The sequence below is a fragment of the Salmo trutta genome, chromosome 17 (genome assembly GCF_901001165.1).
Source record: "Salmo trutta chromosome 17, fSalTru1.1, whole genome shotgun sequence".
Classification (NCBI taxonomy): Eukaryota; Metazoa; Chordata; class Actinopteri; order Salmoniformes; family Salmonidae; genus Salmo; species Salmo trutta.
Window position 1 is genome coordinate 3,435,687 of NC_042973.1, and position 26,715 is coordinate 3,462,401.

Sequence of the window (26,715 nt, forward strand, 5' to 3'; positions counted from 1 at the left end):
CCGACTTGCCTAGTTAAATAAAGGTTAAATATATATTTTTTTTTAAATAACCGTTAATCTCTCGCGGGAATTCCATTAACGGTCTGTATGTAGCCAAACGTAGCTGCTGCTCATTCCGTTTGCTCAAAAATTGATAAATGGTTAAAACAAGTACACATACCAGCTCTACTTGTAGTACTGCTACTACCAGCAGTACTACACCTGTCGACGACACAAGTTGTCCAATGCTAGCATCAGTAATATCATAACCGCCATCGATAAAAGACAGTACTGAGCAGCCGTCTTCATCGACCTGGCCAAGGCTTTCGATTCTGTCAATCACCACATTCTTATTGGCAGACTCAACAGCCTTGGTTTCTCAAATGACTGCCTCGCCTGGGTGTCAAATCGGAGGGCTTGTTGTCCGGACCTCTGGCAGTCTCTATGGGGGTGCCACAGGGTTCAATTCTCGGGCCGACTCTTTTCTCTGTATACATCAATGATGTCGATCTTGCTGCTAGGTGATTCTCTGATCCACCTCTACGCAGACGACACCATTCTGTATACTTCTGACCCGTCTTTGGACACTGTTAACTAACCTCCAAACGAGCTTCAACGCCATACAACTCTCCTTCCGTGGCCTCCAACTGCTTTTAAACGCCAGTAAAACTAAATGCATGCTATTCAATCGATCACTGCCTGCACCTGCTCACCCATCCAGCATCACTACTCTGGACGGTTCTGACTTAGAATATGTGGACAACTACAAATACCTAGGTGTCTGGTTAGACTGTAAACTCTCCTTCCAGACTCACATTAAACATCTCCAATCCAAAATTAAATCTAAAAATCGGCTTCCTATTTCGCAACAAAGCATCCTTCACTCATGCTGCCAAACTCATGCTGCCAAACTCATGCTGCCAAACTCATGCTGCTTCACTCATGCTGCCTCTTAAAACTGACCATCCTACCGATCCTCGACTTCGGCGATGTCATTTACAAAATAGCCTCCAACACTCTACTCAGCAAATTGGATGCAGTCTATCACAGTGCCATCCGTTTTGTCACCAAAGCCCCATATACTACCCACCACTGCGACCTGAATGCTCTCGTTGGCTGGCCCTCACTAAATATTTGTCGCCAAACCCACTGGCTCCAGGTCATCTATAAGTCTTTACTAGGTAAAGCCCCGCCTTCGCTCACTGGTCACCATAGCAGCACCAACCCATAGCACGCGTTCCAGCAGGTATATTTCACTGGTCATCCCAATTCCTCCTTTGGCCGCCTTTCCTTCCAGTTCTCTGCTGCCAGTGACTGGAACGAATTACAAAAATCACTGAAGCTGGAGTCTTATATCTCCCTCTCAAACTTTAAGCATCAGCTGTCAGAGCAGCTTACCGATCATTGCACCTGTACACAGCCCATCTGTAAATAGCCCACCCAACTACCTCATCCCTATATTGTTATTCATCTTCTTGCTGTTTTGCACCCCAGTATCTCTACTTGCACATCATCATCTGCACATCTATCACTCCAGTGTTAATTGCTAAATTGTCATTATTGCGCCTCTAGGGCCTATTTATTGCTTTACCTCCCTAATCTTCTACATTTGCACACACTGTACATTGATTTTTCTAACGTGTTATTGACTATACATTTGTTTATCTGTAATTCTGGGTTGTTTTTGTCACATGCATACATATACACACACACACACACACACACATATATATATATATATTTTTTTTTAAGTAATCCTACATTTGTTGTCATCCCAGCTAGCATGGACACTGACAGTTGTGAATCTGATGCAGCTGAAGAGTTACTGCCCCCCTTACCCGGGGAAAGCACCGAACAGACAGGGACACTGGACCATCGAAGAGGTGCAAATATGAAGAGAACTACATTGATTTGGGGTTCACTTATATTGGGAGTAGTGCCTTTCCTCAGCCACAGTGTGTTTATATGTGCAAAAGTACTATCTCACAACTCGATTAAACCTTCACTCTTGCGCAGATATTTAGGGTTAAAACATGTCAATTTGGAAAATAAGCCACAGGAGTTTTTTGAGCGAGAATTAAGACAACTTTCGAGTAGTAAGACATGTATAAAAGCAACAGATACCATTAATAAGAAGGGGCTAGAAGCGTCTTATATGGTGAGCTACCAAGTGGCTAGGACAGGCAAGCCCCATACTATTGTGGAGGACTTAATTGTTCCTGCTGCCGCGGATATGGCTGGGACAATGCTGGGGGAAAAGGCCCCAAAAAACTATACAGACAATGTCTCCATCAAACAACACTGTTTCACGACGCATCAGTGACATGGCAGGAGATGTTTTGAAAAAAGTACTGCTTCACATACAAGCCAGTGAACACTTTTACAACATACAGAAGTGCACTGGTTATCAAGGGGCAAAGTATTGACACGTTTTTTTTTTTTTTAATTGAGAGACGAGCTTAAAGTTTTCTTTACTGACCATAATTTTCACTTGTCTGAGCACTTGCATGATGACGAGTTTCTCACACGACTGACCTATCTGGGTGATATTTTTTCTCACCTGAATGATCTGAATCTAGGATTACAGGGACTCTTCGCAACTATATTCAATGTGCGGGACAAAATTGAGGCTATGATTAAGAAGTTGGAGCTCTTCTCTGTCTGCATTAACAAGGACAACACACATGTCTTTCCATCATTGTATGATTTTTTTGTTTGCAAATGAACTCAAGCTTACGGACAATGTCAAATATGACAAAGCGAAGCACCTGAGTAAGTTGGGTGCACAATTACGCAGGTACTTTCCCGAAACGGATGATAAACAAGTGGATTCGTTATCCCTTTCATGCCCTGCCTCCAGTCCACTTACCGATATCTGAACAAGAGAGCCTCATCGAAATCGCAACAAGCTGTTCTGTGAAAATTGAATTTAAAATCAGAAGCCACTGCCAGATTTCTGGATTGGGCTGCGCTCAGAGTATCCTGCCTTGGCAAATCGCGCTGTTAAGACACTGATGCCCTTTGCAACCACATACCTATGTGAGAGTGGATTCTCGGCCCTCACTAGCATGAAAACTAAATACAGGCACAGACTGTGTGTGGAAAATGATTTAAGACTGAGATTCTCTCCAATACAACCCAACATTGCAGAGTTATGTGCATCCTTTCAAGCGCACCCTTCTCATTAACCTGTGGTGAGTTATTCACAATTTTTGATGAACAAGTAAGGTTTTATATGTAAGATGGTTAAATAAAGAGCAAAATTATTGATTATTATTATATTATTATTTGTGCCCTGGTCCTATAAGAGCTCTTTGTCACTTCCCACGAGCCGGGTTGTGACAAAAGCTCACACTCATTCTTATGTTTAATAAATGTATCCTATAGTGTGTGTGTGTGTGTGTGTGTGTGGCAGGCTTACAATGACGGCAAAAAACTATATTTGAGAGTGCGCTGACCCTGGTGCTAGAGGGGGTACAGATGGAGGATGAATGTTTGAAGGGGTACGGGACTATAGCAAGTTTGGGAACCACTGGTCTATGGTATAGAAAGAGCAGGTGTACTGTGATTTCAGGTATCCATCTGATCTTGTGGTGACGATTTGATCCGATTGATTGATTGATTACCTGTGATGAAGTCCTCGTAGTTTACAGCTCTCCGTAAGCATCATGGTCACCTGCACCTCAGATGCATGGTCTAATGAACGAGAGAAGAGAGTGAAAAGAGAGGAAGGAAGGACAAAAGGAGAAGACGAGAGAGACTCAAGTTTAGTAGTAGAAATTCCACAGAGTATAAATCTGGGGATACGATGAGGGTTTTTAAAGAACACCCAAAACTTACGTTTTTGGAAAGCAACCGTAGTAAAACCACACAGCAGATCACTGCTATAAGAACGGTCTAAACCGTCTTGGCCAAGCTGAGTCATGAACATTCCTCCTGACCAAATCTAACACAAATAGAATAATTTTTTTTTTTTTTTTTTAAAAAGGGTCACGTCACAGTCTAACAGCCCTCTTGACAACACCATTCTATATTCTCCTAGAACGGCACCAGTCAGTGCTTTCCTGTGAGCGTTATATCATCTTTAGTTGGAAACACAGAGACGCTCGATTGACCCTTGCCAAGCTGCACAGAGGCCCAGACCTGGGTTCTATCAGTATTTACAATCTTTCAATACATTTCCCAATTTGTCTCTAGTCTGCCTGAAGTGTCAGAGGGGCGGGGTTCGAATCCCTTATATTCTATTGGTTCCATTGTGCCAGCTAAGTTCAATAAAGCCCAGATAAAAGTATTTGAAGTGATTTTGAATACTATTCGAACCCATATCTGCAGAGGGCCGTGTTTAATCTGGGAGAGAGGGAGTGGCCCCCTTGGGTAGCAGGCATGCTTTCTGCTCTCGGGGCCTGCTGGGAGGAAGAGGAGGACAAAGCAGGACCCGGGTATGGTTGCATGGGGGTGGGCACATTGTTCATGGTCTGGTACCCACCCTGGATAAACATGGAATTGCTAGAGGAGCTAGAGGGCAAAGGTCAGCTAGGAAGGACACGTGAACCTGAGGTGGTCTGTGGGAAAGACAGACTGTGTGGACTGTGGGATAAGGTGATGTGTGTTTGGTGGGAAATTCAACCCATCAGCTAGTATAGAGGTAAGACAGACATAGACAGGGGAATGGATGGGTTGCAGACAGTGACAGGGGAATGGATGGGTTGCAGACAGTGACAGGGGAATGGATGGGTTGCAGACAGGGGAATGAATGGGTTGCAGACAGTGCCAGGGGAATGAATGGGTTGCAGACAATGCCAGGGGAATGAATGGGTTGCAGACAGTGCCAGGGGAATGAATGGGTTGCAGACAGGGGAATGGATGGGTTGCAGACAGTGACAGGGGAATGGATGGGTTGCAGACAGGGGAATGAATGGGTTGCAGACAGTGACAGGGGAATGGATGGGTTGCAGACAGGGGAATGAATGGGTTGCAGACAGTGCCAGGGGAATGAATGGGTTGCAGACAGTGCCAGGGGAATGAATGGGTTAGAGACAGTGCCAGGGGAATGAATGGGTTGCAGACAGGGGAATGGATGGGTTGCAGACAGTGCCAGGGGAATGAATGGGTTGCAGACAGTGCCAGGGGAATGGATGGGTTGCAGACAGTGACAGGGGAATGGATGGGTTGCAGACAGTGACAGGGGAATGGATGGGTTGCAGACAGTGACAGGGGAATGAATGGGTTGCAGACAGTGCCAGGGGAATGAATGGGTTGCAGACAGTGCCAGGGGAATGAATGGGTTGCAGACAGTGCCAGGGGAATGAATGGGTTGCAGACAGTGCCAGGGGAATGAATGGGTTGCAGACAGTGCCAGGGGAATGAATGGGTTGCAGACAGGGGAATGGATGGGTTGCAGACAGTGCCAGGGGAATGAATGGGTTGCAGACAGTGCCAGGGGAATGGATGGGTTGCAGACAGTGACAGGGGAATGGATGGGTTGCAGACAGTGCCAGGGGAATGAATGGGTTGCAGACAGTGCCAGGGGAATGAATGGGTTGCAGACAGTGACGGGGGAATGAATGGGTTGCAGACAGTGACGAGGAAATGGATGGGTTGCAGACAATGACAGGGGAATGGATGGGTTGCAGACAGGGGAATGGATGGGTTGCAGACAGTGACAGGGGAATGGATGGGTTGCAGACAGGGGAATGAATGGGTTGCAGACAGTGACGGGGGAATGAATGGGTTGCAGACAGTGATGAGGGAATGAATGGCTGCGTACCTTTTACAGTCTTCACAAAGCACTGCTTCTCCTTGGCCGGGTCCTTCTCGTCCAACAGAACACCATGGAAAATGCGGCCAAACGTTCCTGTGAAAGAAAGAACAGCACATCTTTTATTAGAGGAAAAGGTCCTCTATAAATGTCTCACTACTGGTGTCCCCCAGGGCCCTGCACTAGGTCCTCTCCTGTTCTCACTGCAGGTGTCCCCCAGGGCCCTGTACTAGGCCCTCTCCTGTTCTCACTACTGGTGTCCCCCAGGGCCCTGTACTAGGCCCTCTCCTGTTCTCACTGCAGGTGTCCCCCAGGGCCCTGTACTAGGCCCTCTCCTGTTCTCACTGCTGGTGTCCCCCAGGGCCCTGTACTAGGCCCTCTCCTGTTCTCACTACTGGTGTCCCCCAGGGCTCTGCACTAGGTCCTCTATAATGTCCTAAACTAATACCCTATACAGAAATGTTATGGTATGCTGACTGAAAAAAAAGCCCAATTTATAAAGTCCCATTTTTACCACATTGTTGCCGTGATAAGCCTTTTATATCTCCCGTGCACATGCCTGAAATTTTAGGAGTGGAAGTAGACGTGGGCCAATGTGGGTGGACGTCTATTTTTATAAATCCATTGAATGTACACCATCACAAAGACATTATGAATTTGTTTTAGGCAGGTCCTAAGAAAAACAAGACTAATAAAGGTATTTTCAAAATAATAGACTGGCATATTTGGAGTGCAGCCTATATGCTATAAACGGCTGAGCCATGCGCATTAAATCAATAGTTATTTTATTCATGTAACGCCCTGGTCATAGAGAGGGGTTTTTGTTCTTTATTTTGGTTAGGCCAGGGTGTGACATTGGGTGGGCGTTCTATGTTCATTTTTCTATGTTTTTGTATTTCTTTGTTTTGGGCCGTGTGTGGCTCCCAATCAGGCACAGCTGTAGTTCGTTGTTGCTGATTGGGAGTCACACATAAGTAGCCTGGTTTTCCTTTGGGTTTTTGTGTGTGATTGTTTTCTGTTTAGTGTGTAACCGGACAGAACTGTTGCTGGTCGTTTTGTTTATTTTATAGTGTTCATGCGATTCATTAAATCCTTTATGATGAACACATCCTCCGCTGCACCTTGGTCTCTTTCTGACGACGGCCGTTACCCTGATCACAATCAACACATTTTATAGTAAGCTAAGAATATAAATGAAATAAAACAGAGAACAAAAAAAGCGACTGCGAGTGAATTGCAAAATAATCCACTTGTTAAAACTTCCTAACATGATGGTGAAATGTTGTGATAAGTGATAATGAATGACCCAACTAGACAAGATGATCATGAGCAGCTCTCACCTCAACTTAGATAACATTTCTACAGCCTAATTGTAGCCTAATCAATATCCAAATGGAGATTCAGTGAAAAAAAAATAAAAAATCGAAAAAAAATCTGACATTGATTGATTTATCAAGCCGAGTTCCCACGGCTGTCTCAAAGCAGCGCAAAACGGTGCTGAAATATATGGAACAAAAATTAAAAAAGGCAACATGCAACGATTTTACTGAGTTACAGTACCATAAGGAAATCTGTCAATTTAAATAAATTAATTAAGCCATAATCTATGGATTTCACATGACTGGGCAGGGGTGCAGCCAAATGTGGGACCTTATATGGACAGGTGTATGCCTTTACAAATCATGTCCAATCATTTGAATTTACCACAGGTGGACTCTAATCAAGTTGTAGAAACATCTCAAGGATGATCAATAGAAACAGGAAGCACCTGAGCTCAATTTCGAGTCCCATAGAAAAGGGTCTGAATACTTAAGAAAATAGTATATTGAAAAAAATATACTGCTCAAAAAAATAAAGGGAACACTTAAACAACACATCCTAGATCTGAATGAAAGAAATAATCTTATTAAATACTTTTTTCTTTACATAGTTGAATGTGCTGACAACAAAATCACACAAAAATAATCAATGGAAATCCAATTTATCAACCCATGGAGGTCTGGATTTGGAGTCACACTCAAAATTAAAGTGGAAAACCACACTACAGGCTGATCCAACTTTGATGTAATGTCCTTAAAACAAGTCAAAATGAGGCTCAGTAGTGTGTGTGGCCTCCACGTGCCTGTATGACCTCCCTACAACGCCTGGGCATGCACCTGATGAGGTGGCGGATGGTCTCCTGAGGGATCTCCTCCCAGACCTGGACTAAAGCATCTGCCAACTCCTGGACAGTCTGTGGTGCAACGTGGCGTTGGTGGATGGAGCGATACATGATGTCCCAGATGTGCTCAATTGGATTCAGGTCTGGGGAATGGGCGGGCCAGTCCATAGCATCAATGCCTTCCTCTTGCAGGAACTGCTGACACACTCCAGCCACATGAGGTCTAGCATTGTCTTGCATTAGGAGGAACCCAGGGCCAACCGCACCAGCATATGGTCTCACAAGGGGTCTGAGGATCTCATCTCGGTACCTAATGGCAGTCAGGCTACCTCTGGCGAGCACATGGAGGGCTGTGCGGCCCCCCAAAGAAATACCACCCCACACCATGACTGACCCACTGCCAAACCGGTCATGCTGGAGGATGTTGCAGGCAGCAGAACGTTCTCCACGGCGTCTCCAGACTCTGTCACGTCTGTCACGTGCTCAGTGTGAACCTGCTTTCATCTGTGAAGAGCACAGGGCACCAGTGGCGAATTTGCCAATCTTGGTGTTCTCTGACAAATGCCAAACGTCCTGCACGGTCTTGGGCTGTAAGCACAACCCCCACCTGTGGACGTCGGGCCCTCATACCACCCTCATGGAGTCTGTTTCTGACCGTTTGAGCAGACACATGCACATTTGTGGCCTGCAGGAGGTCATTTTGCAGGGCTCTGGCAGTGCTCCTCCTTGCACAAAGGCGGAGGTAGCGGTCCTGCTGCTGGGTTGTTGCCCTCCTACGGCCTCCTCCACGTCTCCTGATGTACTGGCCTGTCTCCTGGTAGCGCCTCCATGCTCTGGACACTACGTTGACAGACACAGTAAAACCTCTTGCCACAGCTCGCATTGATGTGCCATCCTGGATGAGCTGCACTACCTGAGCCACTTGTGTGGGTTGTAGACTCCGTCTCATGCTACCACTAGAGTGAAAGCACCGCCAGCATTCAAAAGTGACCAAAACATCAGCCAGGAAGCATAGGAACTGAGAAGTGGTCTGTGGTTCCCACCTGCAGAACCACTCCTTTATTGGGGGGTGTCTTGCTAATTGCCTATAATTTCCACCTGTTGTCTATTCCATTTGCACAACAGCATGTGAAATGTATTGTCAATCAATGTTGCTTCCTAAGTGGACAGTTTGATTTCACAGAAGTGTGATTGACTTGGAGTTACATTGTGTTGTTTAAGTGTTCCCTTTATTTTTTTGAGCAGTGTATTCGCACACATGTCTAAAAAACTGTTTTCGCTATGTCATTATGGGGTATTGTCTGTAGATTGATGAGATAAAAAAAAAAATAATAATAATTAAATCCATTTTAGAATAAAGCTGTACCCTAAGAAAAAGTGGAAGAAGTCTGAATACTTTCCGAACGCACTGTAAATAAATTCAAACCAAAATTCAAGGGAAAATGGCCAAGTGGGTGACATTATCCAACAGGGAATGTTGTCGTTATAACAGTAGAAAAAAACATAAAATAAATAATCAAAATTTACAAAAGATCAGGGCAGAGCAGGGCCATCTCCTCACCAGACCAGAGCAGGGCCATCTCCTCACCAGACCAGACCCATCTCATCACCAGACCAGGCCCATCTCCTCACCAGACCAGACCCATCTCCTCACCAGACCAGACCAGACCCATCTCCTCACCAGACCAGACCCATCTCCTCACCAGACCAGACCCATCTCCTCACCAGACCAGACCAATCTCCTCACCAGACCAGACCAGACCCATCTCCTCACCAGACCAGACCAGACCCATCTCCTCACCAGACCAGACCAGACCCATCTCCTCACCAGACCAGACCCATCTCCTCACCAGACCAGGCCAGACCCATCTCCTCACCAGACCAGACCAGACCAGGGCCATCTCCTCACCAGACCAGGGCCATCTCATCACCAGACCAGACCAGGGCCATCTCCTCACCAGACCAGACCAGACCCATCTCCTCACCAGACCAGACCAGACCCATCTCCTCACCAGACCAGACCAGACCCATCTCCTCACCAGACCAGGGCCATCTCTCCGGGGCTTGGTTACTTTGGTAGGACCACTCCTTCTCTCACTCACACTTAAGCAACTGGGGGAAACTTATGTTCACTGTTCTGCAACAATGATGATGATGATGATAAACGTAATAGTACTTCCTGAGATTGGAACATGAAACGCAGTGTTCTCTTCTCTGTGATAGCATTACCATTGTTATTCTAACAAAGTATTCTCTGTGCTGCCATCAGTAGAGTTATACCACTGCATGACCCATCTTAGTGTTGGTAGGTAATGGGAGCTGGTCGTTGGACGTAGTGTACAGCCCATTACATCAGAGCCATGTTGAGCCCGTTACACCAGAGATCCTCTGACCATGTTGAGCCTGTTACACCAGAGATCCCCCCTCTGACCATGTTGAGCCCGTTACACCAGAGATCCCCCCCTCTGACCATGTTGAGCCCGTTACACCAGAGATCCCCCCCTCTGACCATGTTGAGCCCATTACACCAGATCCCCTCTGACCATGTTGAGCCCGTTACACCAGAGATAGAGTCTGACCATGTTGAGCCCGTTACACCAGAGATCCCCCCTCTGACCATGTTGAGCCCGTTACACCAGAGATCCCCCCCTCTGACCATGTTGAGCCCATTACACCAGATCCCCTCTGACCATGTTGAGCCCGTTACACCAGAGATCCCCCCTCTGACCATGTTGAGCCCGTTACACCAGAGATAGTCTGACCATGTTGAGCCCGTTACACCAGAGATAGTCTGACCATGTTGAGCCCGTTACGTCAGAGATCCTCTGACCACGTTGAGCCCGTTACACCAGAGATCCCCTCTGACCATGTTGAGCCCGTTACACCAGAGATCCCCTCTGACCATGTTGAGCCCGTTACACCAGAGATCCCCTCTGACCATGTTGAGCCCGTTACACCAGAGATCCCCTCTGACCATGTTGAGCCCGTTACACCAGAAATCCCCCCTCTGACCATGTTGAGCCCGTTACACCAGAGATCCCCTCTGACCATGTTGAGCCCGTTACACCAGAGATCCCCCCTCTGACCATGTTGAGCCCGTTACACCAGAGATCCCCCCTCTGACCATGTTGAGCCCGTTACACCAGAGATCCTCTGACCATGTTGAGCCCGTTACACCAGAAATCCCCCCTCTGACCATGTTGAGCCCGTTACACCAGAGATCCCCTCTGACCATGTTGAGCCCGTTACACCAGAGATCCCCCCCTCTGACCATGTTGAGCCCGTTACATATGTATTGTGATTTGATGTTAGAAACATGTTTCTCACCATATGTCTGTGGCAGAGGGACAAGAGCGAGTCATGAGAAAACTGGTTTTGGTCAGTCATGGAAATTAAAGTGAAAAATACTGCACTTTTGGTGCAGGTAGAGCAAAATAGCGCAAAAAAACTATATTGCGATCTTGTCAAAACTATATAATAATATTGTAAAAAAATTATACGCAGTATTCTCTACTCCGTGGATACGCAGTATTCTCTACTCCGTGGATACGCAGTATTCTCTACTCCGTGGATACGCAGTATTCTCTACTCCGTGGATACGCAGTATTCTCTACTCCGTGGATACGCAGTATTCTCTACTCCGTGGATACGCAGTATTCTCTACTCCGTGGATACGCAGTATTCCCTACTCCGTGGATACGCAGTATTCCCTACTCCGTGGATACGCAGTATTCTCTACTCCGTGGATACGCAGTATTCTCTACTCTGTGGATACGCAGTATTCTCTACTCTGTGGATACGCAGTATTCTCTACTCTGTGGATACGCAGTATTCTCTACTCTGTGGATACACAGTATTCTCTACTCTGTGGATACACAGTATTCTCTACTCTATTACCTCGACTAACTGGTGCCCCCGCACATTGACCCTGTACCAGTACACCCTGTATATAGCCTCCACATTGTCTCTGTACCGGTACCCCCTGTATATAGCCTCCACATTGACTCTGTACCGGTACACCCTGTATATAGCCTCCACATTGACTCTGCACCAGTACCCCCTGTATATAGCCTCCACATTGACTCTGTACCAGTACCCCCTGTATATAGCCTCCACATTGACTCTGTACCGTAACACCCTGTATATAGCCTCCACATCGACTCTGTACCGTAATACCCTGTATATAGCCTCCACATTGACTCTGTACCGGTACCCCCTGTATATAGCCTCCACATTGACTCTGTACCGTAACACCCTGTATATAGCCTCCACATCGACTCTGTACCGTAACACCCTGTATATAGCCTCCACATCGACTCTGTACCGTAATACCCTGTATATAGCCTCGTTACTGTTATTTTACTGCTGCTCTTTAATTATTTGTTACTTTATTTTTTTACTTAAGAGGTTATGAAGAAAAACGTGTTAATGTTGGTTAAGGAAGCATTTCACTGTAGGTTGTTTTATTCGGCGCATGTGACAAATAACATTTGATTTGAATATAGGTGCTTCCTAACTGGCACCCTACATAGCGCAGTAACCTAGGGCTCTGGTCTAAAGTAGTGCACTATATAGGGAATAGGGCTCTGGTCTATAGTAGTGCACTATATAGGGAATAGGGCTCTGGTCTATAGTAGTGCACTATATAGGGAATAGGGCTCTGGTCTAAAGTAGTGCACTATATAGGGAATAGGGCTCTGGTCTAAAGTAGTGCACTATATAGGGAATAGGGCTCTGGTCTAAAGTAGTGCACTATATAGGGAATAGGGCTCTGGTCTATAGTAGTGCACTATATAGGGAATAGGGGCTCTGGTCTAAAGTAGTGCACTATATAGGGAATAGGGCTCTGGTCTAAAGTAGTGCACTATATAGGGAATAGGGCTCTGGTCTAAAGTAGTGCACTATATAGGGAATAGGGCTCTGGTCTATAGTAGTGCACTATATAGGGAATAGGGGCTCTGGTCTAAAGTAGTGCACTATATAGGGAATAGGGCTCTGGTCTAAAGTAGTGCACTATATAGGGAATAGGGCCTCTGGTCAAAAGTAGTGCACTATATAGGCAATAGGGGCTATGGTCAAAAGTAGTGCACTATATAGGGAATAGGGCTCTGGTCTAAAGTAGTGCACTATATAGGGAATAGGGTTCCATAGGGAATAGGGTTCCATAGGGCTCTGGTCTAAAGTAGTGCACTATATAGGGAATAGGGTTCCATAGGGCTCTGGTCTAAAGTAGTGCACTATATAGGGAATAGGGCTCTGGTCTATAGTAGTGCACTATATAGGGAATAGGGCTCTGGTCTATAGTAGTGCACTATATAGGGAATAGGGCTCTGGTCTAAAGTAGTGCACTATGTAGGGAATAGGGCTCTGGTCTAAAGTAGTGCACTATGTAGGGAATAGGGCTCTGGTCTAAAGTAGTGCACTATATAGGGAATAGGGGCTCTGGTCTAAAATAGTGCACTATACATGGAATAGGGTGCCAGTTGGGACGTAAAACACACACCTTGGCTGGTGTTAGTAGGAAATGGGAGCTGGTGGTTGGACAGTGTGTTCTGCCGTCTCTAGTTTCACAACATGTTCAGCCCATTACACCAGAAATAATGGTTTGGGTCAGAGCATTTATTCCCCTGTAGAGAAAAACAGACCTAATGGACAAGTTGTTCCACGCCACAGCGCAGTGTGTGTGTGTGTGTGTGTGTGTGTGTGTGTGTGTGTGTGTGCGCGCGCGTACGTACGTACACCAGAAATAATGGTTTGGGTCAGAGCATTTATTTACATACATACATACATACATACATACATACATACATACATACATACATACATACATACATACATACATACAGTTCATAAAGTACTGACTTAACCCACATTTTGTGGTGTTACAGCAGAAATTCAAAATATATATTTTTTTCTCACCCATCTACACACAATACCCCATAACGACAAAGTGATAACATTATTTTAGACATTTAAGCAAATGTATTGAAAATGAAATAGAAATATCTAATTTACATAAATATTCACACCTGAGTCAATACTTTGTAGAAGCACTTTTGGCAGCGATTACAGCTGTGAGTCTTTCTGGGTAAGTCTAAGAGCTTTCCACACCTGGATTGTATAACATTTGCCCACTATTCTTCTCTAAATTCTTCAAGCTCTGCCAAATTGGCTGTTGATCATTGCTAGAGACAAACCTTTTCTGGTCTTGCCCATAGCTGAACAGTAACTTGGCCTCTCAGGAACATTCACTGACTTTGGTAAACAACTCCAGTGTATATTTGGCCTTGTGTTTTAGGTTATTGTCCTGCTGAAAGGTGAATTTATCTCCCAGAGTCTGGTGGAAAGCAGACAACCAGGTTTCCTCTAGGATTTTTCCTGTGCTTAGTTCCATTCTGTTTATTTTTTTTATCCTGAAAAACTCCCCAGTCCTTAACGATTACAAGCATACCCATAACATGATGCAGCCACCACTGTGCTTGAAAATATGGAGAGTGGTACTCAGTAATGTGTTGTATTGGATTTGTCCCAAACTTAATACTTTGTATTCAGGACAAAAAGTGAATTGCTTTACAACATTTTTTGCAGTATTACTTTAGTGCCTTGTTGCAAACAGGATGCATGTTTTGGAATATTTGTATTATTCTGTACAGGCTTCCTTCTTTTCACTCTGTCATTTAGGTTAGTATTGTGGAGTAACTACAATGTTGTTGATCCATCCTCTGTTTTCTCCCATCACAGTCATTAAACTCTGTAACTGTTTTAAAGTCACCATTGGCTTCACAGTGAAATCCCTGAGCCGTTTCCTTCCTCTTCGGCAACTGAGTTGGTAGAGCTTGGAAACGCCAGGTTTGTGAGTTAGATTTCTACGGGGGACCAGTACAAAAAAAGTACAAAAATGTATGCACTTACAACTGTAAGTATCTCTGGATAAGAGCATCTGCTAAATGACTAAAATGTAAAATGTTTGCGAGCCATTGGAAAACATCCCTGGTCTTTGTGGTTGAAATTCACTGCTTGACTGAGGGACCTTACAGCTAATTGTATGTGTGGGGTACAGAGGTAGTCATAAAATTAATTTTTTTTTAATTTTTTTTAATTTTTTTTTAAATCGGTGAGTCCATGCAACTTATTATGTGACTTGTTAAGCACATTTATACTCATGAAGTTTTTTTCCTCCTGGCTTGGGTTGAATACTTACTGACTCAAGACATTTCAGGTTTTCATTTTTAATTAAAATTGTAAAAATTTTGAAGGGCATAATTCCCTCTGACATTTTAGGGTTAGGGTTACTTCCTGAAGTACTGTATGTGTACACATCTGTGTGTACTGTGACTGTCTGGCAACTAAAGATGTCTTATTAACGCTGTTCAGATACAGTCATAATATTTGTATTTCAACAGCTAATGCAGTTTAATCACAAGGAGTCTGGTTATATTCAGACCTGAAACAAAGGCTGCTCTGGGATTCCTGGGGGTTAGGAACTGTTGCAGTTGAAATACTCCAGTGTGTGTGTGTGTGTGTGTGGTATGTGTATAGCGTTACCTTCGTGTGTGTGTGTGGTATGTGTATAGCGTTACCTTCGTGTGTGTGTGGTGTGTGCATAGCATTACCTTCGTGCAGGACGTGTGTGTGTGGTGTGTGTATAGCGTTACCTTCGTGTGTGTGTGGTGTGTGTGTGTGTGTGTGTGTGTGTGGTGTGTGCATAGCGTTACCTTCGTGTGTGTGTGTGTGTGTGTGTGTATAGCATTACCTTCGTGCAGGACGTGTGTGTGTGGTGTGTGCATAGCGTTACCTTCGTGTGTGTGTGTGTGTGTGTGTGTGTGTGTGCATAGCGTTACCTTCGTGTGTGTGATGTGGTGTGTGTGTGTGTGTGCATAGCATTACCTTCGTGTGTGTGTGTGTGTGTGTGTGTGGTGTGTACATAGCATTACCTTCGTGTGTGTGTGTGTGTGTGTGTGTGGTGTGTACATAGCATTACCTTCGTGTGTGTGTGTGTGTGGTGTGTACATAGCATTACCTTTGTGTGTGTGTGTGTGTGTGTGTGTGTGTGTGTTACCTTCGTGCAGGACGTCCCGTAGAGTGACTCTCAGTCTGGAGATGGAGATGTCTTTGACCTTGGCTTTGGCTTCCAGCAGACTAACGCTTCTCAGGTCGTTCTTCTCTATACGCAGGGACGGGTAGCCTAGGAGAGATAAATACATATATATACAGGGACAGGTAGCCTAGGAGAGATAAATACATATATATACAGGGACGGGTAGCCTAGGAGAGATAAATACATATATATACAGGGACGGGTAGCCTAGGAGAGATAAATACATATATATACAGGGACAGGTAGCCTAGGAGAGATAAATACATATATATACAGGGACGGGTAGCCTAGGAGAGATAAATACATATATATACAGGGACGGGTAGCCTAGGAGAGATAAATACATATATATACAGGGACAGGTAGCCTAGGAGAGATAAATACATATATATACAGGGACGGGTAGCCCTGGAGAGATAAATACATATATATACAGGGACGGGTAGCCTAGGAGAGATAAATACATATATATACAGGGACGGGTAGCCTAGGAGAGATAAATACATATATATACAGGGACGGGTAACCTAGGAGAGATAAATACATATATATACAGGGACGGGTAACCTAGGAGAGATAAATACATATATATACAGGGACGGGTAGCCTAGGAGAGATAAATACATATATATATATACAGGGACGGGTAGCCTAGGAGAGATAAATACATATATATACAGGGACGGGTAGCCTAGGAGAGATAAATACATATATATACAGGGACGGGTAGCCTAGGAGAGATAAATACTTATATATACACATATATACAAGTACAGGTAGCCTAGGAGAGATAAATACATATATATACACAGGGACAGGTAGCCTAGGAGAGATAAATACATATATATACAGGGACGGGTAGCCTTGGAGCGATAAATACATATATATATACAGGGACGGGTAGCCTAGGAGAGATAAATACATATATATACATATATACAAGTACAGGTAGCCTAGGAGAGATAAATACATATATATACACAGGGACAGGTAGCCTAGGAGAGATAAATACATATATATACAGGGACGGGTAGCCTAGGAGCGATAAATACATATATATACAGGGACGGGTAGCCTAGGAGAGATAAATACATATATACAAGTACAGGTAGCCTAGGATAGATAAATACATATATATACACAGGGACAGGTAGCCTAGGAGAGATAAATACATATATATACAGGGACGGGTAGCCTAGGAGCGATAAATACATATATATACAGGGACGGGTAGCCTAGGAGAGAAATACATATATATACAGGTACAGGTAGCCTAGGAGAGATAAATACATATATATACAGGGACGGGTAGCCTAGGAGAGATAAATACATATATATACACATATATATACAGGGACGGGTAGCCTAGGAGAGATAAATACATATATATACAGGGACGGGTAGCCTAGGAGAGATAAATACATATATATACATATATACAGGGACGGGTAGCCTAGGAGAGATAAATACATATATATACACAGGTACAGGTAGCCTAGGAGAGATAAATACATATATATACAGGTACAGGTAGCCTAGGAGAGATAAATACATATATATACACAGGGACAGGTAGCCTTGGAGAGATAAATACATATATATACAGGTACAGGTAGCCTAGGAGAGATAAATAAATATATATACACAGGGACAGGTAGCCTTGGAGAGATAAATACATATATATACAGGGACGGGTAGCCTAGGAGAAATAAATACATATATAAAGTTGAAGTCGGACGTTTACATACACCTTAGCCAAATACATTTCAACTCAGTTTTTCACAATTCCTGACATGTAATCCTAGTAAAAATTCCCTGTCTTAGGTCAGTTAGGGTCACCACTTCATTTTAAGAATGTGAAATGTCAGAATAATAGTAGAGAGAATCATTTATTTCAGCTTTTATTTCTTTCATCACATTCCGAGTGGGTCAGAAGTTTACATACACTCAACTAGTATTTGGTAGCATTGCCTTTAAATTGTTTAACTTGGGTCAAACGGTTCGGGTAGCCTTCCACAAGCTTCCCACAATAAGTTGGGTGAATTTTGGCCCATTCCTCCTGACAGAGCTGGTGTAACTGAGTCAGGTTTGTAGGCCTCCTTGTTCGCACACACTTTTTCAGTTCTGCCCACACATTTTCTATAGGATTGAGGTCAGGGCTTTGTGATGGCCACTCCAATACCTTGACTTTGTTGTCCTTAAGCCATTTTGCCACAACTTTGGAAGTATGCTTGGTGTCATTGTCCATTTGGAAGACCCATTTGCGACCAAGCTTTAACTTCTTGACTGATATCTTGAGATGTTGCTTCAATATATGCACATCATTTTCTTCCCTCATGATGCCATCTATATTGTGAAGTGCACCAGTCCCTCCTGCTGCAAAGCACACCCACAACATGATGCTGCCACCCCCGTGCTTCACGGTTGGGATGGTGTTCTTTGGCTTGCAAGCGTCCCCCTTTTTCCTCCAAACAAAACGATGGTCATTATGGCCAAACAGGTATATTTTTGTTTCATCAGACCAGAGGACATTTCTCCAAAAAGTAGGATCTTTGTCCCCATGTGCAGTTGCAAACCGTAGTCTGGCTTTTTTATGGTGGTTTTGGAGCAGTGGCTTCTTCCTAACTCAGCGGCCTTTCAGGTTATGTCGATATAGGACTCGTTTTACTGTGGATATAGATACTTTTGTACCCGTTTCCTCCAGCATCTTCACAAGGTCCTTTGCCGTTGTTAATCTCCACGAGACAGAATGCGTCTCCTTTCTGAACGGTATGACGGCTGCGTGGTCCCATGGTGTTTGTTTATACTTGCGTACTATTGTTTGTACAGATGAACGTGGTACCTTCAGGCGTTTGGAAATTGCTCCCAAGGATGAACCAGACTTGTGGAGGTCTACAATTTGTTTTCCGAGGTCTTGGCTGATTTCTTTTCATTGTCCCATGATGTCAAGCAAAGAGGCACTGAGTTTGAAGTTAGGCCTTGAAATACATCTACAGGTACACCTTCAATTGACTCAAATGGTGTCAATTAGCCTATCAGAAGCTTCTAAAGCCATGACATCATTTTCTGGAATTTTCCCAGCTGTTTAAAGGCACAGTCAACTTAGTGTATGTAAACTTCTGACCCACTGGAATTGTGATACAGTGAATTATACGTGAAATAATCTGTCTGTAAACAAATGTTGGAAAAATGACTTGTGTCATGCACAAAGTAGATGTCCTAACCGACTTACCAAAACTATAGTTTGTTAACAAGAAATTTGTGGAGTGGTTGAAAAACGAGTTAATGACTCCAACCTAAACTTCCGACTTCAACTGTATATATACAGACATACATTAAGTCAGTTAGCGTGAGTTTGAATTAAACCCACATCGTTAGAACAAATTTCAGCATTCAGCAATCATACTGCTCAAAGAGTTTATGAAAACCATGAGTGAATCAGCCCGTAAACCGAGTGCAATAGGAATCAGCCAATCAAAAGAAGAGAAAGACAAAAAGGCTGATTGGCTGCATCTCATCTCATACGGTTCATCTTTTGTCCAGCAGTATTACAACACCCAAACTTTCTACTTTTAAACTCAGACAAAACAGAGATGCTTGTTCTAGGTCCCAAGAAACAAAGAGATCTTCTGTTGAATCTGACAATTAATCTGGATGGTTGTACAGTCGTCTCAAATAAAACTGTGAAGGACCTCGGCGTTACTCTGGACCCTGATCTCTCTTTTGAAGAACATATCAAGACTGTTTCAAGGACAGCTTTTTTCCATCTACGTAACATTGCAAAAATCTGAAACTTTCTGTCCAAAAATGACGCAGAAAAATTAATCCATGCCTTTGTTACTTCTAGGTTGGACTACTGCAATGCTCTACTTTTCGGCTAGCCGGATAAAGCACTAAAACTTCAGTTAGTGCTAAATACGGCTGCTAGAATCCTGACTAGAACCAAAAAATTTGATCATATTACTCCAGTGCTAGCCTCCCTACACTGGCTTCCTGTTAAGGCAAGGGCTGATTTCAAGGTTTTACTGGTAACCTACAAAGCATTACATGGGCTTGCTCCTACCTATCTTTCCGATTTGGTCCTGCCGTACATACCTACACGTACGCTACGGTCACAAGACGTAGGCCTCCTAATTGTCCCTAGAATTTCTAAGCAAACGGCTGGAGGTAGGGCTTTCTCCTATAGAGCTCCATCTTTATGGAATGGTCTGCCTACCCATGTGAGAGACGCAGACTCAGTCTCAACCTTTAAGTCTTTACTGAAGACTCATCTCTTCAGTAGGTCCTATGATTAAGTATAGTCTGGCCCAGGAGTGTGAAGGTGAACGGAAAGGCTGGAGCAACGAACCGCCCTTGCTGTCTCTGCCTTGCCGGTTCCCCTCTTTCCGCCGGGATTCTCTGCCTCTAACCCTATTACAGGGGCTGAGTCACTGACTTACTGGTGTTCTTCCATGCTGTCCATGGGAGGGGTGCGTCACTTGAGTGGGTTGAGTCACTGACGTGGTCTTCCTGTCTGGGTTGGCGCCCCCCCCTTGGGTTGTGCCATGGCAGAGATCTTTGTGGGCTATACTCGGCCTTGTCTTCGGACGGTAAGTTGGTGGTTGTAGACATCCCTCTAGTGGTGTGGGGGCTGTGCTTTGGCAAAATGGGTGGGGTTATATCCTGCCTGTTTGGCCCTGTCCGGGGGTATCATCGGATGGGGACACAGTGTCTTCTGATCCCTCCTGTCTCAGCCTCCAGTATTTATGTTGCAGTAGTTTGTGTCGGGGGGCTAGGGTCAGTCTGTTACATCTGGAGTATTCTCTTGTCTTATCCGGTGTCCTGTGTGAATTTAAATATGCTCTCTCTAATTCTCTCTCTCTCTTTCTTTCTTTCTTTCTCTCTCTCGGAGGACCTGAGCCCTAGGACCATGCCTCAGGACTACCTGGCATGATGACTCCTTGCTATCCCCAGTCCACCTGGCCATGCTGCTGCTCCAGTTTCAACTGTTCTGCCTGCGGCTACGGAACTCTGACCTGTTCACCGGACGTGCTTGTTGCACCCTCGACAACTACTCTGATTATTATTATTTGACCATGCTGGTCATTTATGAACATTTTAACATCTTGACCATGTTCTGTTATAATATCCACCCGGCACAGCCAGAAGATGACTGGCCACCCCTCATAGCCTGGTTCCTCTCTAGGTTTCTTCCCAAGGTTTTTGGCCTTTCTAGGGAGTTTTTCCTAGGGAGTTTTTCCTAGCCACCGTGCTTCTTTCACATGCATTGCTTGCTGTTTGGGGTTTTAGGCTGGGTTTCTGTACAGCACTTTGAGATTTCAGCTGATATACGAAGGGCTATATAAATACATTTGATTTGATTTGTTTCATAACATAACAGCTCTTCTTAGTACACAGACATTACAGTACGTTCACTTTTGAGAGCGATCAGTGTACTAACACATGTAATTAAGAACATTCACATGCCATGACATGAGCTCCCCACCGCAGGGATATAACTATACGTCGTCAACACAACCCTTTCTATAACGCTGTATCCCCTGTGTACACAACATGTCAACGACGACAGATAAAACAGTACAGTATCTCAAATGTTATACAACGGGGTGGGTCTAATCTTGGATGCTGATTGGTTAAAACCGCATTCCAGACGGTGTCTATTCCAACAGTTAACACCGGCTAAAGCTAAGACGCTGAAATGCCTATTTACTCTGTTCCATCTGATTGCGTAGTCCACTGTCTCATCAGCCCAGCCAGGCAATGTAGACTCTGTTCCATCTGATTGCATAGTCCACTGTCTGATCAGCCCAGCCAGGCAATTTATAAACTTTATCTCCACTGAAAAATGCGTCTAGACATCATCTCCCATTTCTTTTAGACTAGCAATTGGTTTTCAATAGAGGAGATTTGTATAAACCTTGTTTTAATATTGAAGCATGGCAACAGAACATTTACAACAAACGACTGGGTCACGTCGCAAGATACAGAACAAAAAGACTTAACGACTGGGTCGCGTCTCTGGCAACCGAACCGATAGAACGAACGATCAGCCGGCTCAGGTAGCAACCTTAAATGTGTCTGGACTATCTCGTGGAAGGATGAAACAGTATGAATAAATTCATCAAAATAGCGTTTTTAATGAAAATATGTCAATCATTTTAATATGTCGGTAACCCGTTGCATAAAAGAGATAATGCCCTCGAAGCCGGTGTTTCGAGGATATATTGTCACGGTTTGCCGGCCGAAGATGAACAACCGGCTTCGAGGATATTACCACCAGCTGGTAACATGTCAGTGGAGACAGATAACACGTTGCAGAACCTCAGACAAACAGACTGGTTAACCATGGATAAAGACTGGAACAGTGACAGACTGACTGGTTAACCACGGATAAAGACTGGAACAGTGAAGACCGAGTGGCTAACCACAGATAAAGACTGGAACAGTGACAGACAGACTGGAACAGAGAAGAGCGAAGCGAGACTCAAACCAAAGACCGATATTAAAACAAAAGGGGAGTGGGGGCCTGTCGAGTGGCGCAGTGGTCTAAGGCACTGCATCACAGTGCTCGAGGCGTTACTACAGACCCGGGTTCGATTACAGGCTGTGCTGCAGCCGGCCGTGACCGGGAGACCCATGAGGCGGCGCACAATTGGACCAGCGTCGTCCGGGTTACGGGAGGGTTTCGGCCGGCTGGGGTGTCCTTATCCCGTTGCGCTCTAGCGACTCCTTGTGGCAGGCTGGGCGCATGCACGCTGACTTCAGTCGCCAACTGTACGGTATTTCCTCCGACACATTGATGCGGCTGGCTTCCAGGTTAAGCACCAATTTGTAAGTCGCTCTGGATAAGAGCGTCTGCTAAATGACGTAAATGTAAATGTAAGCGTGCAGTGTGTCAAGAAACAGCGCGGCTTTGCAGGGTCGTGTTAAGGAGGACGCATGGCTCTCGACCTTCGCCTCTCCCGAGTCCGTACGGGAGTCGCAGCGATGGGACAAGACTAACTACCAATTGGATATCATGAAAAAAAAAACAGGATGTGAGTTGAGCAATCAGACTGGCGTCCAAGTATTAAAGCTACAATCAATGTGTTTGAGAACAGCAGCACAAACAAATGGGAACGTAGACTATCATTCATCTAAATGACCAAAAATGCATGGAAATATCCCAGACCGCACACTTTAAGAACCACTAGCAAAAACCCCAGCTTCAGTCTAAGCAGGGACAGCTGGACTTTAGCTTGTCCTGGACTGGTGTAATTAAACTAAGCTACGCCCCAGGGATCCATGAGGATGAAAATGTCCTGCATCCTAGAGAACATCCATCCTATTCAATTGTTATACACACACACACACACACACACACACACACACACACACACACACATATCTATACATACATACTAGATGACTGAAAGGGGTCGCTGTGTTGAAGCCACCGTGCCTCTATCTTGGTGCTCCCCCAACGTTGTAAAACATATTTTGGAAGCTCTAGAAATGCATTTATTAATGTCTACAGCCATGTGTATTCTATTAGACACCTTCATGTGTGTCCCTGAACAAAGGGGGGAGTCAAAATCAAAAGTAACAGTCAATGCAGCTGGTGGCCACACCAGATACTAAGTACTGCAGTGCATCTCCTCCTCATGGACTGCACCAGATTTGACAGTTCTTGCTGTGAGATGTTACCCCACTCTTCCACCAAGGCACCTGCAAGTTCCCGGACATTTCTGGGCCCTAGTCCTCACCCGCCGATCCAACAGGTCCCAGACGTGCTCAATGGGATTGTGATCCGGGCTCTTCGCTGGCCATGGCAGAACACTGACATTCCAGAACGAGCAGTATGGCTGGTGGCATTGTCATGCTTGGTCAGGATGAGCCTGCAGGAAGGGTACCACATGAGGGAGGAGGATGTCTTCCCTGTAACGCACAGCATTGAGATAGCTTGTTGTCAGCAAAAGTCCAATGATGCTGTGACACACCGTCCCAGACCATGACGGACCCTCCACCTCCAAATCGATCCCGCTCCACCACCCCTGGTGAGACAAAACCGTGACTCGTCAGTGAAGAGCACTTTTTGCCAGTCCTGTCTGGTCCAGCGACGGTGGGTTTGTGCCCATAGGTGAAGTTGTTGCCGGTGATGTCTGGTGAGGACCTGCCTTACAACAGGCCTACAAGCCCTCAGTCCAGCCTCTCTCAGCCTATTGCGGACAGTCTGAGCACTGATGGAGGGATTGTGCGTTCCTGGTGTAACTCGGGCAGTTGTTGTTGCCATCCTGTACCTGTCCCGCAGGTGTGATGTGCAGATGTACCGATCCTGTGCAGGTGTTGTTACACGTGGTCTGCCACTGTGAGGACGATCAGCTGTCCGTCCTGTCTCCCTGTAGCGCTGTCTTAGGCGTCCACAGTACGGACATTGCAATTTATTGACCTGGCCACATCTGCTGTCCTCATGCCTACTTGCAGCATGCCTAAGGCACGTTCACGCAGATGAGTAGGAACCCTGGGCATCTTTCTTTTGGTGTTTTTCAGAGACAGTAGAAAGGCCTCTTCAGTGTCCCAAGTCTTCATAACTGTGACCTTAATTGCCTACCATCTGTAAGCTGTTAGTGTCTTAACGACCGTTCCACAGGTGCATGCTCATTAATTGTTTATGGTTCATTGAACAAGCATGGGAAACAGTGTTTAAACCCTTTACAATGAAGATCTGTGAAGTTATTTGGATTTTTACGAATTATCTTGGAAAGACAGGGTCCTGAAAAAGGGACGTTTCCTTTTTTGCTGAGATTATATGATGTGGGTAGAAAGCTTAAATTCTTGTTAATCTAACTGCACTGTCCAATTTTAGCTTTAAGAATTATGAAACATACAGGCTTGATAATTCATAAAGTTCATGTTAATTGACTGATATTATCTTGATAATTCATAAAGTTCATGTTAACTGACTGATATTATCATAGAACACAACATATAAGATCTTAGTCTGTGTTAACCTGAGACATTATTTTCATAACTTATTCCAAAACCCTATTCCTTTTCCCCCGTAGGGATGGCTGAACGAACCAGAGGTAACTCATTTCCTGGTTTTAGAACGACAAGTTGGCGAGCTCTTTATAGGACGTTCCAACTCAACTCTGGACCTCGAAGCCAGTTCCACTACGTGTTTTCATTGTTCCCATCTAAATCAGGGACTGATTTAGACCTGGGACACCAGGTGGGTGATATTAATTATCAGGTAGAACAGGAAACCAGCAGGCTCCGGACCTCGTAGGATAAGACATGAATACCCCCGATATAGGACGAGCCCAAATAAAAAGGAAAAATGCTTCACGAACTTCAAATCACATGATGTCAAGCAACCGTGAGGTCAGGCTTGGTATGTACCTTAATTATATACAGAGGCTTCAACTAATCCAGAGCAGTACTGCCAGGGTCCTGACCAGGACCAAGAAGTCAGACCACATCGAGCTGATCCTGGCCCAACTCCACTGGCTACTGGTCAACTACAGGATCGACATCAAAATCCTCATGCTTGTATTTAAAGCATTGAATGGACTTGTATTTATTATGGATTCCGATTGCTGCCTTGGCAGCAGCTACTCTTCCTGGGGGTTTATTATGGATCCCCATTAGTTCCTGCCAAAGCAGCAGCTACTCTTCCTGGGGTTTATTATGGATCCCCATTAGTTCCTGCCAAGGCAGCAGCTACTCTTCCTGGGGTTTATTATGGATCCCCATTAGTTCCTGCCAAAGCAGCAGCTACTCTTCCTGGGGTTTATTATGGATCCCCATTAGTTCCTGCCAAAGCAGCAGCTACTCTTCCTTGGGGTTTATTATGGATCCCCATTAGTTCCTGCCAAAGCAGCAGCTACTCTTCCTGGGGTTTATTATGGATCCCCATTAGTTCCTGCCAAAGCAGCAGCTACTCTTCCTGGGGTCCAGCAAAATTAAGGCAGTTATACAATTTTAAAAACATTACAATCCATTCACAGATCTCACAACACACTCAGGCCCCTACTCCACCACTACCACATATCTGAAATTCAAAATCCATGTGTACGTGTGTGTATGGTGCGTATGTTATCGTGTGTGCATGCATGTGTCTGTGCCTATGTACAGTACCAGTCAAAAGTTTGGACATGCCTACTTATTTAAGAGTTTATTTTTACTATTTTCTACATTGTAGAATAATAATGAAGACATTAAAACTATGAAATAACACATATGGAATCATGTAATAACCAAACAAGTATTAAACAATCAAAACATATCTGATTTGAGATTCTTCAAATTGCCACCCTTTGCCTTGATGACAGCTTTGCACACTCTTGGCATTCTCTCAACCAGCTTCATGAGGTAGTCACCTGGAATGCATTTCAATTAACAGGTGTGCCTTGTGAAAAGTTAATTTGTTTCCTTCTTAATACGTTTGAGCCAATCAGTTGTGTTGTGACAAGGTAGGGGTGGTATACAGAAGATAGCCCTATTTGGTAAAATACCAAGTCCATATTATGGCAAGAACAGCTCAAATAAGCAAAGAGAAACGACAGTCCATCATTACTGTAAGACATGAAGGTCAGTCAATACGGAAAATGTGAAGAACTTTGAAAGTTACTTCAAGATCAGTCACAAAAACCATCAAGCGCTATGATGAAACTGGCTCTCATGAAGACCGCCACAGGAAAGGAAGACCCAGAGTTACCTCTGCTGCAGAGGTTCAGA

General features: G+C 44.6%; 1 protein-coding gene across 2 annotated transcripts in view; it reads right to left on the reverse strand.

Annotated features, from left to right (window-relative positions):
- LOC115151460 (tyrosine-protein kinase RYK) overlaps window positions 1–26,715 on the reverse strand; it is a 125,892-nt gene that overhangs the window by 25,096 nt on the left and 74,081 nt on the right. For both annotated transcript variants that reach the window (XM_029695408.1, XM_029695409.1), the window contains 3 exons: window positions 15,958–16,083; window positions 5,747–5,833; window positions 3,606–3,675 (listed from right to left, as the gene is read on the reverse strand). In XM_029695408.1, the coding sequence (XP_029551268.1) occupies window positions 3,606–3,675; window positions 5,747–5,833; window positions 15,958–16,083 (283 nt within the window). The remainder of the gene's footprint in view (window positions 1–3,605; window positions 3,676–5,746; window positions 5,834–15,957; window positions 16,084–26,715) is intronic.